The 14,451-nt window shown below is 45.2% G+C and overlaps 1 protein-coding gene across 1 annotated transcript in view; it reads left to right on the plus strand.

Moving 5' to 3' along the window:
• The window catches only part of RABGAP1L (RAB GTPase activating protein 1 like), a 482,080-nt gene that overhangs the window by 55,266 nt on the left and 412,363 nt on the right, over positions 1-14,451 (plus strand). Inside the window, exons 5-7 of the mRNA XM_068239095.1 lie at positions 1,589-1,763; positions 8,892-9,049; positions 10,715-10,825. Of these exons, the coding sequence (XP_068095196.1) occupies positions 1,589-1,763; positions 8,892-9,049; positions 10,715-10,825 (444 nt within the window). The remainder of the gene's footprint in view (positions 1-1,588; positions 1,764-8,891; positions 9,050-10,714; positions 10,826-14,451) is intronic.

Here is a 14,451-nt window from a genome sequence, read left to right on the forward strand (position 1 = left end):
CAATGTAAAGTATAGGAAAACCGCAAACCGCTCTGAAAAACGGCAGTTCAGAGCGGTTTTGCAGGCGTTTTTGTTACAGAAGCTGTTCAGTAACAGCTTTACTTTAACAATATATGAAATCTACTACACCAAAAACGCTTAACAAAACCGCAAAATGCTAGGTGAAATGCTACGGAAAAATAAGAAAAAGCGTTTCAAAATCTGCTAGCATTTTGCGGATCTGCTAGCAGTTTTTGGTGTGCTCCAGGCCTCCAGGAGCGCCACGGGGAGGATTCCCAATGCCCCCTTTTTATACAACTGGGGGGACCGCAGGGTCCCAGGCTCTCTCACTGCCTGGAAACCACAGCGGCACCCCGGAGGGGGAGGCTGGGTGGCGTGGACGACCCCCCCCAAGTGTGGCCAGCGCCGGGGAGAGCCGTCTGCACCCACCTCCCAATATTAAAAACAGGCACTTACTTTAACGTCCATTGCGTTCTGCTACATGCGCATTAATTTGGGGGCACCACATGAGAAAGGAGAGAAGCATGGGTCACTCCGAGCTTTAGAGCTCAGGGCTGGCTCACATACAGCACTCCAGAGGGGGGGGGGGGGGGGGAGGACAGGCGCACTCACTCCAGGGTTCACACCACCGGAGCAAGCCATCCACCACCTGCCTTCAAAGGATACAAACTGCACAAAATGCTTTCCATGAGAAAATTAATGCGCATGTAGCAGAACCCAATGGACGTTAAGGTAAGTGGCTGTTTTTAATATTAGGCTCTCCCCAGCGCTGGCCACGCTTGGGGGGGGGGGGGGGGGGGCGGCTGCGCCACCCAGCCTCCCACTCCGGGGTGCCGCTGTGGTTCCCAGGCAGCGAGAGAGCACTTTACAGTATTGGTTTTTTGACCCTGCATAGTTTGGCATGCGAAAGCAAATGCATATTTGCATGAGCATTGCCTCATGAATAGCCAATTAGGCCAGATTTGCAAAGCCAGACTTGCTAGGGTTAAACTTGGTGTTTGAGCACGCATACATTTTCTCATGGAAAGCCTACTTCTTCTTGCTTCAAGGTTGAGGCACGTACTCTATTAGATAGATAGATGCGGCGTATGCTACGACGCGGGTTGGCTAGTTTACTATATAACATTCACTGAAATCAAAACGTGGACAGTACAATACATGTTATGTAAGTAGATCAAGTATTTATCTACTTATACTATATATGTGTTTTTTCCCTGGCATAGTATGGCTGATCCTACTGCTTTAAATCACTGTAATTCGGCCGCCAGCAATTGCTGAAAGCCAAATTACATAATTCCCCACCATCCACGTGGACCTGGAGGGGGAATAGTAATTAACGCCGTCGGGACTTGTGCAGCAGCAGGATCAGCCATATACCGGCTGTATCCTGCGCCAGTTCTTTTGTATGCCCCTATGTATCACCTAGCATGATTGTAATGATCGTTTCAGGTGACGTCTGTGGGCGCCATGGCTGTACAAACACACAACTAGTGTAGCGTGTTCTGTTCTATGGAGAGAGGCGTAGGCGGGGGATACCATGCTGTAGTGTGGGAGGGTCACTGATTTTATCTTCCTTTTTTTGTTTTAGAATAATGGACCAGTCTAAGAATACAGAAATCTACTCATTCCCCATTTATAAGGTGTTGTTCTGCGTCCGGGGGCGAGACGGAACGCCGGAATGTGACTGCTTCGCCTTCACCTCCAGGGAGCTGGACTCTGATGACTTCCACATCCATGTTTTCACTTGTGAGATCAAAGAAGCAGTGAGTGTTCAAAAACGCATTTGTTTTACTGCTGTGTATTATTATTATTATTATTTATTTATAAAGCGCCAACATATTCTGTGGCGCTGTACAAAGTAGGAAAACAAACAAGGGATACATAATGATACAGACAATGATATACATCAAATATGGACACTGGTACAAAATACAGAGCTGGTGGTTACAATGCCAGATGTAACATGATGAATAAAATGTGTAACAGAGCAAGCTATGAAATGAATAATATTCTGGGACACAAGGGAGAGCGAGCCCTGCCCTTGTGAGCTTACAATCTAAAGGAATGGGGGAGAAACGAGGTGGGGAAGTATACAGTATATATACAGGCAGTGCGTGATTAGGTTATCTAGTAAGGAGTAAAACTAGACACGAGGTTGAAGGGTGCATGGTCTAAGATAGAGTATATGATTGTCGGAAATGGTGAGTTTTAAGGGAGCGTTTAAAGATTTCAAAGGTGGGAGAGTGGCGGATTTGCTGTGAAAAGGCATTCCAGAGGAGGGGTGAGGCACGTGAGAAGTCTTGTACAGTTGTATGTGAGGAGGTAATTCTAGAAGAGGATAAAAGAAGCTCATGTGCAGATCTGAGCTCCTTACCAAGTGATCACTGTGAGCCAATCACAGTGATCACAGTACGGTCAAGTTGTGGTCCATAATCAGTTAAAGGAGTGTCTGAAGTGGAGAAAAAAAATCTTATACTTACCTATGGAGAGGGAAGGCGCTGGTTCCTATAGAGCCTTCCCTGTCCCCTCTGGGTTCCCTTGTTGCAGTGCTGTCACCTCCGTTACATGTATTCAACCAACTGCTCGAATGAGGCCTTTGTAGGCCTTCGGAAGGCTTTGCGAGCACTTGCGTCCCCAAGTGCTCCCAAAGACAGGCGGCTCTGTACTGCGCATGCGCGAGCTTGAGAGACAGCACTCTCGCACATGCACAGTACGGGGCCTTCCGGAGTACTCTGGCTCCTGGAGGCAGAGTAACTTCACCAGGGCACAGCTACGAAATGAGGAGACTAAGAGGAGACAATAGGATCCAGAGCCTCCCCTCTCCATAGGTAAGTGGACCTGAACTTTTGCACAGGACTGAAGAAATACATAGAGAAATGCACCCTGTATGTATTTAGAGAGTTTAGCCTGTCTGATGCACCCTCATCTGTGACTAATCACAAGTTGTAATCTGATCTCTCCCCTGTGTCACCTCACTGCCACGGCAGAGATGGTGGATAAGGCCTTTTGAATGCACAGGAGGTTAAAGTGTACCAGAGCTGAAAATATTAGAAAGTTTTATACATACCTGGGGCTTCCTCCAGCCCCATCCGCTCAGATCGCTCCCACACCGATGTCCTCCGCTGTCTGCAGGTTCGGGAACCGGGTCCCGTCATTTCAGCTAGTCGGGCCAGTCTACACCAGAGAAGTGTGCCCTCTACGTGACGGGACCCGGTACTGAAGCTGCAGGCAGCGGAGGACGGTGGCCTGGGAGCGATCCGTGCGGATGGGGCTGGAGGAAGCCCCAGGTATGTATAAAACGTTTTATTTGTTTCAGCTCTGAGTCCCTTTAACCATATGTTTGCTTCCATGAAAGCAGGAAGTAGACAGAGATTTATTGCAGGATTTCTATCAGCTGTAACAAAGAAATGTTTTTTTGTGTAAAGGTTATTATGCTGTTGCTTATCTTGTATAGCAGAGAGGAGGTTCTGAGTTCAGGTCCACTTTAACAGATTTGCTTTCATGCTGCAGACATAGGAGAGCTTGCCTTCCCGTTCCACGATAGTAAATATTTCAGCAGTGTGATTAACAAATAAAGCTTGGTCACGATTGTGTAAGTCCCAGCGCACAGCTCTGTGACTTGCGGGAGCAGCAGCTTCACAGGGCTGTCTGGGGACTTGAGTAATAGCTGTGGTTTCCTTAAAGCGGATCCGAGATGAAAAACTAACTATAACAAGTAACTTGTCTATATATCTTATCTAAAGTTTAGATTTACACAGCAAATCTAGCTGCAAACATCTTTAATAGAAAATGATTATTTCTTCCTTTGATACAATGATAGCAGCCATGTTGTTTGTAAACATTACACAGGGGCGGGCTTATCTGTATCTTGAGCACTCAGCCTGTGAAAAAAACCTAATCCCCCCTCCTCCCCTCTGCCTCTGAAATCAATGGCTAGTAACACCTCCCCCTCCTCCTGCCCAGACTGAGCTCCCATGAGCCCTTGCTACTGCCAAGGCTCTCTGAAAACTTGTGGGCGTGTTTTTTTTTTTTAGTTTATAGGGCATTAGAGTATAAAAAAAAACAAAAAAGTAATTGGCTTGAGGAATGCCCTATAAACAATAGGAAAGGAACACAATTATGTAATGAGTAAAAGTTCACATCGGATCCACTTTAATGCACGTACAAGCAAACCTTTTTGTTTCTCTGTTTGTTGAGGACTCCTCTTGTGTGTGCAGGATAATGTTAGCAGAGTTATTATTAATTATTCAGCACCATAGCATTCCTTTTCAGTGTAAAAAGAAAATATTACAACAAAAGTTTTATACCACAAATAGCCCAAAAGAACATATGAATAACATAACGACATTGTTCCTAGGCAGGTGCCTGGGGCCTAGTGGTTGTCAAGGGGCACACCTGCCACCTTCTTTAAAGAGGAGCTGTCAGTCATACTATCTTAGGAAAAAAACAACACATATATAAGTAGATAAATACTTGATCTACTTACATAACATATGTATTGTACTGTCCTCATTTTGATTTTAGTGATTTTTCTACAGTACAGTTTCTACAGTTCTTACTCTCCTCTGTCTGATTGTGAATGCATTGCCCACCCTCCTCCCTGTCTTCAGGGACTCCCATCCAGCTTTGCAATAGAAAGTGCATTATCTTAGCATGAGAAATATTGGCCAATCAGAAAGGAACAGAGGGGGAAGTCTGAGGGGGAAGGGCAAAAAAGGATGACCCAGCATGCCCTGCAACTTCCTTTTTGTGTACCAAAATTAGTGTGTACCAAATAAGAGTCAGGTAAACTGGGGAATGATCATTTATCAACAAGAAAAGTAATAGTGATTTTAACTTTTGGATTGCCCGGTTAGCATCCTTATTACTTGTTTACCAGAAAAAGAATTGATTTTTGATTTTATGCCTGACAGTTACACTTTAACCTCTCTCCACTTCAGCTTACCAAATGGGCCACAAGGTGGCACCTTGCCTAGGGCCCATTGCATTTTTCATTTTTGTCACAAGAGGTTTTTATTGAATTCTCAATATACAACAATTGAACATTTCAGCATTATAATGCGTCATACAAACAAAAAGAAGAGAGTAGAAAAACAAGGCACAATGAGATCCGCAAAAGGGCCCATTGCATTTTAATCCACCTCTGTTTCCACCACTGGGTGGCGCTGTACCGCTGACACTATCCTCTGAGCCCCGATCCCATGTAATAAAATGTAATTGGAAATCAGCAGAGGATGCCGGGAGTGCAGTGCCACAGGTGGTTGAAGAGAGACAGCTGGTCCAGCATCCGGAACAGGAAACTATGCCAGATCCCTGTACCACTCTGCATAGCCTGTCAGGCTGGGGAAGGCACACTTCCCCAGCGGCAGGAAAAATTTAGCACTGCAGCCAAACGTTAAAATGTATATTTACATGAATTTGTCGTTATTGAGGTAAGTCAACTCTTTATTCTTTTTAGTTGTTTTTAATGGAAACCTGATATGACTTTAAAAACAAAACAAAACAGTTTTACTTGCCTGGGGCTTCTATAAGCCCCCTGCAGCCGCCCTGTGCCTGCGCCATCCTGGAACAACCCTCCGGTCCCCCGCCGCAGCTAAGTTTCTTAATTGGCGACTTGCAAGTCGATGGTCACTGCGCCTGTACGGCCCTGGCCGCGCACATAGTTTGCGTCCCCTCGCCAGGAGTGTTCTGCACAGGCACAGTACACAAAAACCTCATACTGCACCTACACAGGACGCTCCTGGCGGAGGGAACGAGGACACGCGCGGCCAGGGCTGTGCAGACGCAGGGACCATCGACTTGCTAGTCACCGATAAGAAAACTTAGCCGCAGCGTGGGACCGGAGGATCATCCCAGGACGGAGCAGGCACAGGGCGGCTGCAGGGGGCTGGTAGAAGCCCCAAGTAAGTGAAATCATATCAGGTTTCCTTTAACTTAGTTTTTCCCCACAATCCTTCAGGGCAAAGGTGAGACGTAGCTCCTCCCAGGAACAGGAACAGACAGCACTTCCCCTATAAAAAAGTCACATGGTTAGTCCACCCTCAGTGCGTTTAGCCAAGTACCCGACAGGTGAACATTCCACTAACCCATAACCGTGCAACAGAAGACAATACTCAGATTCAGACTTTTTTCTCTCAATCCAAGAGATCAAAGCCGGGGGGTGAATGTGGTCATTCAAGAATAGAACTTTCCACTTCTGTATGCATTTCCTCCTCTCAATTTGATTCCGGCGGTCATCAGCAAATGGAGAGGTTGTCAAAATTGGATGATTTTGATAGCACCTTGGTGACCGAGAAAGAGCTGGTTTTCAGCTCTCAGGAGGTTACCATCAGAAGACCCTTGGAGACTTCCTTGCAGGCTGGATCTACTGCTACAAGGGAACCTGTGGCATCCGCATCCAGGCAGATTGAATCTGTTAGTCTGGATCTTGAATTAGCCTTACTCAAAAAGTTGGGAGTATCTGAGAAGGCAGCCTCTACATTGGTTACTAGCTGTAAGGAAGTTACTAGGAGGATCTATCTGAAATACTGGAAGACTTTCCATCTTTGGTTATCTGGATCTGAGTTTGATAGCTTGTCAGTCCCAGCAGTCCTGGTTTCTCCAGGACAGTTTGGATAAAAATATTTCTGTGAGTACGCTTAAGGTGCAGATTGCTACCTTATCTGCTTTTTCAGGTATCCTCTTGTCTTCCTCTCCAATACTGAGATTTCGGAAGGCTCCATCTAGGAAACTGCCAGTTTACAAGCCATACGTTTCTCCTTGGGATTTATCGTTAGAATTAAAGGGGCTGTCCAAAGGTCCTTTTGAGCCGCTAGGGGACAGTTCTTTTAAATTTCTTACATTAAAGACGGTATTTTTTAGTAGCCATCACTACAGCCAGAAGGGTTAGTGAGCTACAGGCCATGTCTATGAAAAGTCCTTATTTTCAGGATAGGTTAGTATTACAGACGGATCTAAAGTTTTGTCCAAAAGTTATGTCTAGGTTTCACAGGTCGCAGGATATTATTTTGCCTACCTTCTGTGTGAATCCAAGTTGTGGAAAAGAGAGGATTTTTCACTCATTAGATGTTAGAAGATGTGTTCTGGAATACTTGAACAGAGCTGCAGATGCCAGGAAGATAGATTCCTTATCTGTTTTATTTCAGGGAAAACTGTAGGTCAAAGAGCTTCTAAATCTACTATAGCTAATTGGGTTAGGTTAGCTATTATAGAAGCTTACAGAGTTATGGGAAGTGAGGCTTCTGCCTCATTTAAAGCGCATTTTACTAGAGCTAGGGCAGCTTCTTGGGATAATAATGCAGGGGCTTCGCCTGAGCAAATATGTAAGGCAGCAACGTGGTCAAGCTTTTCTACGTTCATCTGTCATTACCGAATTGATGCAATGTCTGCACACGACCAGGCGGTTGGTAGAAGCGTTCTCCAAGCATTGGTCCCACCCTGAGGTTGTATTACTTGTTAATCGTCTCACCTTTGCCCTGAAGGATTGTGGGGAAAAATCAGAGTTAGTACCTGCTAACGATGTTTTCAACAATCCTTCAGGGCAACGATCCCACCCGGGTGTTAATTGTCTGTGTCTGATAGTTGCACGGTTATGGGTTAGTGGAATGTTCACCTGTCGGGTACTTGGCTAAACGCACTGAGGGTGGACTAACCATGTGACTTTTTTATAGGGGAAGTGCTGTCTGTTCCTGTTCCTGGGAGGAGCTACGTCTCACCTTTGCCCTGAAGGATTGTTGAAAACATCGTTAGCAGGTACTAACTCTGATTTTATCTCCTTGGCACCTATCACCCCCTTGGTCATAAAGTGTACCAGAGCTGACGTAAATTAAAAGTTTTATACATACCTTGGGCTTCCTCCAGCCCCATCTACACGGATCGCTCCCATGCCGCTGTCCTCCGCCTTCTCCTGCACCAGTACCGGGTCCCCTTACTTCTTCCAGTCGGGGCCAGTCTGCGCAAGAGAAGTGCGCCCTCTACGTATCTCCTCCTCCGGCGGCTGCTGGAGAGATACGTAAATAGTGCTCTTCACTTGTGTCAGACTGGCTGCGATTGGAGGAAGTAACGGGACCCGGTACTGGCGCAGGAGAAGGCGGAGGACAGCGGGGTGGGAGCGATCCGTGTAGATGGGGCTGGAGGAAGCCCCAGGTATGTATACAATTATTAGTTTACGTCAGCTCTGGTTTCCTTTAATGGAGAACATAAAATCAGAATATGCAGTGTAGAAGTATACTCCTGGTAGGGCTGAACTGTGCTTAGCATTCTGTGTGACCAGAAAAAAAGAGAACCCCAGTACTTTAGTCAGCCCCTGATAATCCTGTTCATTGCTTTATCATAATGGGGTTGATTCACTATAACAAATAGCGTGCCTTATCAGAGTTAACATGTCTTATAAGTGTTGATATACCTTATCAGAGTAGCATAGCAAGCGCTACGAACTTATACCTGCTAATTAGCAATGACGAGAGCTCCACTTATCCTGCCCTGAGCCCCTGCGGGTCCAATCACTTTAAAGGACGTTATCCCCGCACTTTGATTGGCCCAATAGGCTGCTTGTCACTTGACAGGAATCTTGACAGGCAGCCTATTAGGCCAATCAAAGTGCGGAGATAATATCCTTTAAAGTGACTGGAGGGGCTCAGGGCAGGACGAGTGGAGCTCTCGTCATTGCCAATTAGCAGGCATAAGTTCGTAGCGCTCGCCATGCTACTATGATAAGGCACGTTAACTCTGAGAAGGCATGTTAACTTTGACATGCTATATTAACTCTGATAAGGCATGCTATTTGTTATAGTGAATATCATCAATAATCAATACATCATCACGGTTGTGTGTGGCTGAGCTGTGCCGTTTGCTCTGTTATTCACTGACGTCTGACTGATGTCTCTGTCAAGGTGAGCCGGATCCTGTACAGCTTCTACACGGCCTTCAAGCGCTCCTCCAAGCAGCCCTCAGACGTAAAGGACTCGGCCCTCCCCACCCCAGACAGCGACATCTTCACTTTCACGGTGTCTCTGGAGGTGAAGGAAGACGACGGCAAAGGCAATTTCAGGTACCGATTCTTTGCTTCATTCAAAGTGGACAGGCCGGCTCACAGGAACTCTGCCGTCATAGACACGGCAGAGTGGGTGGCCCATGTTCCCGACGTACGGCGGTTGCGGTGGGTATGTGCGGCGATTCGTTGGGATTCCGCCGTTTCTGTACCAGCGGTTTCTGGTTCTTAAAGGGGCAGAAACCGCTGGTACTTAAGTGGTTAAAAACAGAATTCACAAAGTTGTGTGGAGCTGGGTAGGAATACATTTTTTTATTATTTTTTATTTTTGTATTTATTCCTATGAATGGAGCTTTGTATTTTTCAAGTACAGGAGTTTATTGGTTGTTAGCTGTTTGCCAGGGTTAAAATCCTGTTCCCCTTTTTAAAAATAAATTTGAAGTTGTTAAAGTGACAATAAGAATTTCAAAAGCTGAGAACAAAAAGGTCACTTATTGCTTCACCCATCACCACTCTGGATAAATGTGCCGCCAGAACAACACTAATGCCATTGTTTAGAATATGTTTAAAGTTAAAGTCACTATCCCAACACTGATGTAGTTCGGCCTAGTTCAGCACCAGTTCTTACTCCCCCCCCCCCCCCCAACGTGGTCAGTGTCATAAAATTTAGGCTCCGGGGAGGAGTTATAGGGGTCCCCCAGCTGGTGCTCTGATGATAAAAACCTGACAGTAGTTTTGACATTTCCTCGAAGCAATTAGAAAATGTTTTTGTTGGTGTCTGTGCCACAGCCAGGCTGATTTCTATTCCTTTTTGTCCCTTTGCTCTCACTGGAACAAAACATGAAAGGAAATCTTTAAAGAGGAACTGTAACCAAGGATTGAACTTCATCCCCATCTGTAGCTTATACTCCCTTTCCCATGAGAAATAGTTACCTTTTCTCAAATAGATCATCAGGGGGGTCTGTATGGCTGATATTGTGGTGAAACCCCTCCCACAGTGTGATGTCATGACCATGGTCCTGACAACTTGCCATCTGTGAACCTCATTGCATTGTGGGAAATAACGTTTTTTCCACCTGCCAAGCAAGCGGTATCTCCCTTTGTGCATAGAACGTTCAGTAACAAGGATAGCCCAATACATGTGTTATGTAAGTAGAAGTAGTATTTATCTACTTATATATGTGTTTTTTATTTCTAGGTTAGCATGGGTGTCGCTTGTTCTTTAAATTAGATTTCTTGCAGCTGATCAGAAAAAATGTATATTCTGTACATACTTTGAAACTATAATTTCAAAAAGTGTGGACGCTAAGAAGTTAAGTCCCGCACACAGCTTTGGGTGAACAGTGAAGCTGGTATTCCAGCTGTGAATTGTTTCTGTCATTGTAAGGTAAAGGTCCGTACACACGCCGGACTGCAGGCAACGACGGGTCCGTCGTCACCTCCCGCTGGGTGGGCGTTCCAGCGACAGTCCGGCATGTGTACAGTCTGTCTGCAGACTGATACGGCTGTGTCTGAGCGATCTGCCCGGCGGATCGCTCAGAAACAGCCTTATCAGTCCGCCGACAGACTGTACACACGCCGGACTGTCTGCTGAAAACCCGCCCAGCGGGAGGTGACGACAGACCCGTCGTTGCCTGCAGTCCGTCGTGTGTACGGATCTTTAGATTATACAGTGATTGGTGTGTGTAGCAGGTGCTGAGCTTCTCCTGTATTCTGTCTTGGCAGCCCTGTTCCCAAAGATCGAGATAAGCTTTTCTTCAAGCTGCGTCAGGGTGTGGAGAAGAAAGTGGTCATCACAATCCAGCAGGTTTCAAACAAGGAGCTGGTGGTGGAGAGGTGAGGCTGAGCTGTGTGTTCTTACTGTGGCTCGATCGCGTACTGGTTAAAGCGGACCTGAACTCTGAACTTCCTCTCTGCTCTAAAAGATAAGCAACAGCATTACAACCTTTAAAGAAAAACATTTCTTTGTTGCAGCCCACAGAAATCCTGCAATAAATCTGTAGTGTGTCTACTTCCTGTTTTAACGGAAGCAGACATATTGTTAACATACTGTGTTATCAATTAGCCTCTCTGCCGAGGTAGTCAGCTGACTCAGCTGCAAGGTCAAATTACTACTTGTGATTAGTCACAGATGAGGGGGAATCAGAGAGGCTAAATACATAGAGTGTGCATTTCTGTATGCCTCCTTCTGTCCTGTGCAAGAGTTCAGGTGCTCTTGAAGGATACCCGAGGTGACATGTGACATGATGAGATAGACGTGTATGTGCAGTGCCAGGCACACAAATAACTAGTATAGCTGATAACAAAGAAGAAAAGCAATCTTGCACTGCTCCAAGGCTTTTTATTTAGTCAGCTAAATCTTCTTCCATAAACATTCTAGTTATTTCATTGAAAGGTAAACGTTACTGACATACCCTGCTAGAGTCCTGGCTGTGGGGCAATGTGGGGGTGGCAGCGGCCCGCCTGACGACCGTTTCGCTCCAAAGAGCTTCCTCTGAGGCTCCGTGCGCACTACACGTCCCATCATGGGGGACATTATACTGCCGAGCAGTTATTCCGTGTTTCGGGCACGTAGAGCCGCTCGCATCACTTCCTGTCCATGTCAACCGCGCGCACGCGTACATTCTGACGCGTGAGACGCGTACGTCATGACAGGAAGCCTATGCGCTCCACTCTGGATCACACCAACTCCCATCCGCATTATCCGCGTGCACGCGTATCACGTGACCCATGTAGGCGTATCACCAGATGGGAAAGAAAGTGCGTCCAAAAAGGGATGCCTGGGACCCAAACGGACGTTCTGAGTCCCAGCATCTTCCACAAGGTGGTGCTAAAACATACAGGAGAGGGTATTACCTATATATCATTATACAGTATTACTATTTTTTCATAAAAATTAAATCTTTACTTTAACATTCTCATTAAAAACTGGTTTCTAAAATATATAGTTAAAACTATATCACCAATAATGCACACATATTTATTTATTCCATCTATTTCTCTTATTCTCTCTTTCTCTCTTTCTTTCCTCTGGGGATCAAAAAATAGTGGGGTACCATGGGCGTAATCTATTGCATACCTTGCACATAAATCTTATTTCATTACTCCTTTCCTGGATGTTTACGCACCAAATGTATATATTCCCCACATCTCCTCACCTACCTATGCATTATAGTGTCTGTTAAAAACAAATCCTAAGGTTCTTTTAGACAAGTAAACAACCCTACCATCTTAGTTACTTTATGGATCCAAAAAGCATTGCATGTCCAAATGATCATTTAGGCCCAGAGGTCCCATGGCATCACTATTCACTATCCACCTGCTTTCCTTCCTCAATAGCAACTGCTCTCTATTGCCCCCCCCTGTTTGGAATTGGTACTACCTCCAGACCTGCAAAGGACAGACATGTTGCATCCCAATCATGTTCTCTTCTACAATGTTCAATCAATCTACTACAACCTCTTCCTGTCCTCACTGATTTAACATGTTCTTGGATGCGTTCTCTCATTTCTCTTGTTGTCATACCAATGTAGAATCTATGGCAAGGGCACCAGATAATGTAGACCACATATTTAGTTCTGCACGTTATAAAATCCTTGGTTTTATTCTCTATGGGTCCAACTTTCAAGTACTTTCCAGGTTGCATTTGTGGGCACAGTGAGCACCGGCCACACCTATAGTTTCCTTTTTGTTGTAGTTTCTCTAACCACATTGGTTCTCTAGGTGTTTTAAATTCTGATGGTGTTAACCTATTGCCTAAGGTGGGTGCTCTCTTAAAAGTTACTAGAGGGGGTTGCTTGTATATTTCTCTTAGGACCGAATCTCTCTGGACCACCTTCCAATTCTTAAGGATACTTTGTTTGATTTCCCTATGCATGGGGGTATAGTCAAAAGAGAAAGTCAATCGGTTCTCCTCACCCGCCTTTCCTTGTTCTCTTTTTTCTCCATTTTTCCTTATCAAATCCTTTCTATCTTTACTCCTAGCTCTTTCTAAAGCTACCTCCAGCAATTCTGATTCATAACCTCTTTTCTCCAGGTCTAGTTTCAAATTTGTTGCTTGTTCCATAAAGTCCTTTTCCTGGGTGTTATTCCGCCTCAGTCTTAGGAACTGTCCATACGGAAGTGATTTGAAAGTGTGCTCTGGATGATAGCTCTCTTTGTGTAGTAGGAGGTTGCCACTAATAGGTTTCTTATAGCCCTTAGATATTACTTTCCCTTCCTTGATGATTAATTCCAGGTCCAAATAGACAACTTTTTCTGTACTGTATTCGTACGTAAATTGCATGTTTTCTTTTCCATCGTTTAGATATTGATAAAATTTCTCCCATACAGAACGGGTCCCGGACCAGTACACCAGGATATCGTCGACAAATCTAGACCATCTCCTGAGGCAATCACCATGAGGGACATCGGCGGCATACACGTACTTCTCCTCCCACCATGCCAAAAACAGATTGGCATACGTGCATGACACCGACGTCCCCATGGCTGTGCCCGATTGTTGCCAATACCACCTTCCATCAAAAGTGAAGGCATTGTGAGTAAGCACATACATTAAGCATTCACATAGGTACTCCGCGTAACTTTCATCTTTATTGGCTTTAAGGAGGAAGAACCTCACTGCCTACCCCCGCTGCATGGGGAATCCGATTGTACAGGCTTACAACGTCCACTCTTACAATTGCATCGCCGTCACACCAAGGCTCCCTTTCTATGCTTCTCAGCACATCCAGGGTGTCTTGTAGATAGGATGGCACCAGTCGGAGTAATGGCCTCAAGAGATGGTCCAGGTATCTTGACAGTCGGTCGTCCCGGTGGACTGGTCCGGGACTTGTGAACTTTAGGCAGATGGTACCATATTGGGCGTTTGGGGTATTGTGGTATCAAATCGTTCGCTAATTTTTCTGACAGGAAACCTTTTTCTACCCCCCTCCTTAACAATGATCTTAAACTTCCCATAAATTTTGATGTGGGATTTTCCTTCAGGGGTTTATAAGTCTCCTCGTCTTGCAATTGCCTCATTGCTTCTCCTTTATACTGTTGTGCTGTCATTACCACCAATGCTCCTCCTTTATCTGCCTTTTTCAACACTAAGTTCGGTCTATCCTTAAACCATCTCAGTGCTTTCTCATCATTTCTGCTCAAATTAGATTTTACTTCTTTATGTTTTAATGCCTTTAGATCACTTTCTATCTGGTTTTGAAAAATGTCTATTGCTGATCCAGGTGCAACTGGAAATGGTCTTGTCGACTTACAGGCTCGAAATTCATTTCTTTCTTTTTCCTGTGTCAAATCCGGTTCTGGTTCCTCATGTTCATTACTTTCGGACCATAGCTCCTCTAGAGTTTTCAAAGTTTCCCTATCTTCTAAGTTCCAATCTGTATTGGGTATAAAACCTATGGGGCCTATTCTTTTCTGCTGATCTTTTTCTAGCTGTTGGTTCAGCAACCTTCTTTTTTCAA

The sequence above is a fragment of the Hyperolius riggenbachi genome, chromosome 6 (genome assembly GCF_040937935.1).
Source record: "Hyperolius riggenbachi isolate aHypRig1 chromosome 6, aHypRig1.pri, whole genome shotgun sequence".
Classification (NCBI taxonomy): Eukaryota; Metazoa; Chordata; class Amphibia; order Anura; family Hyperoliidae; genus Hyperolius; species Hyperolius riggenbachi.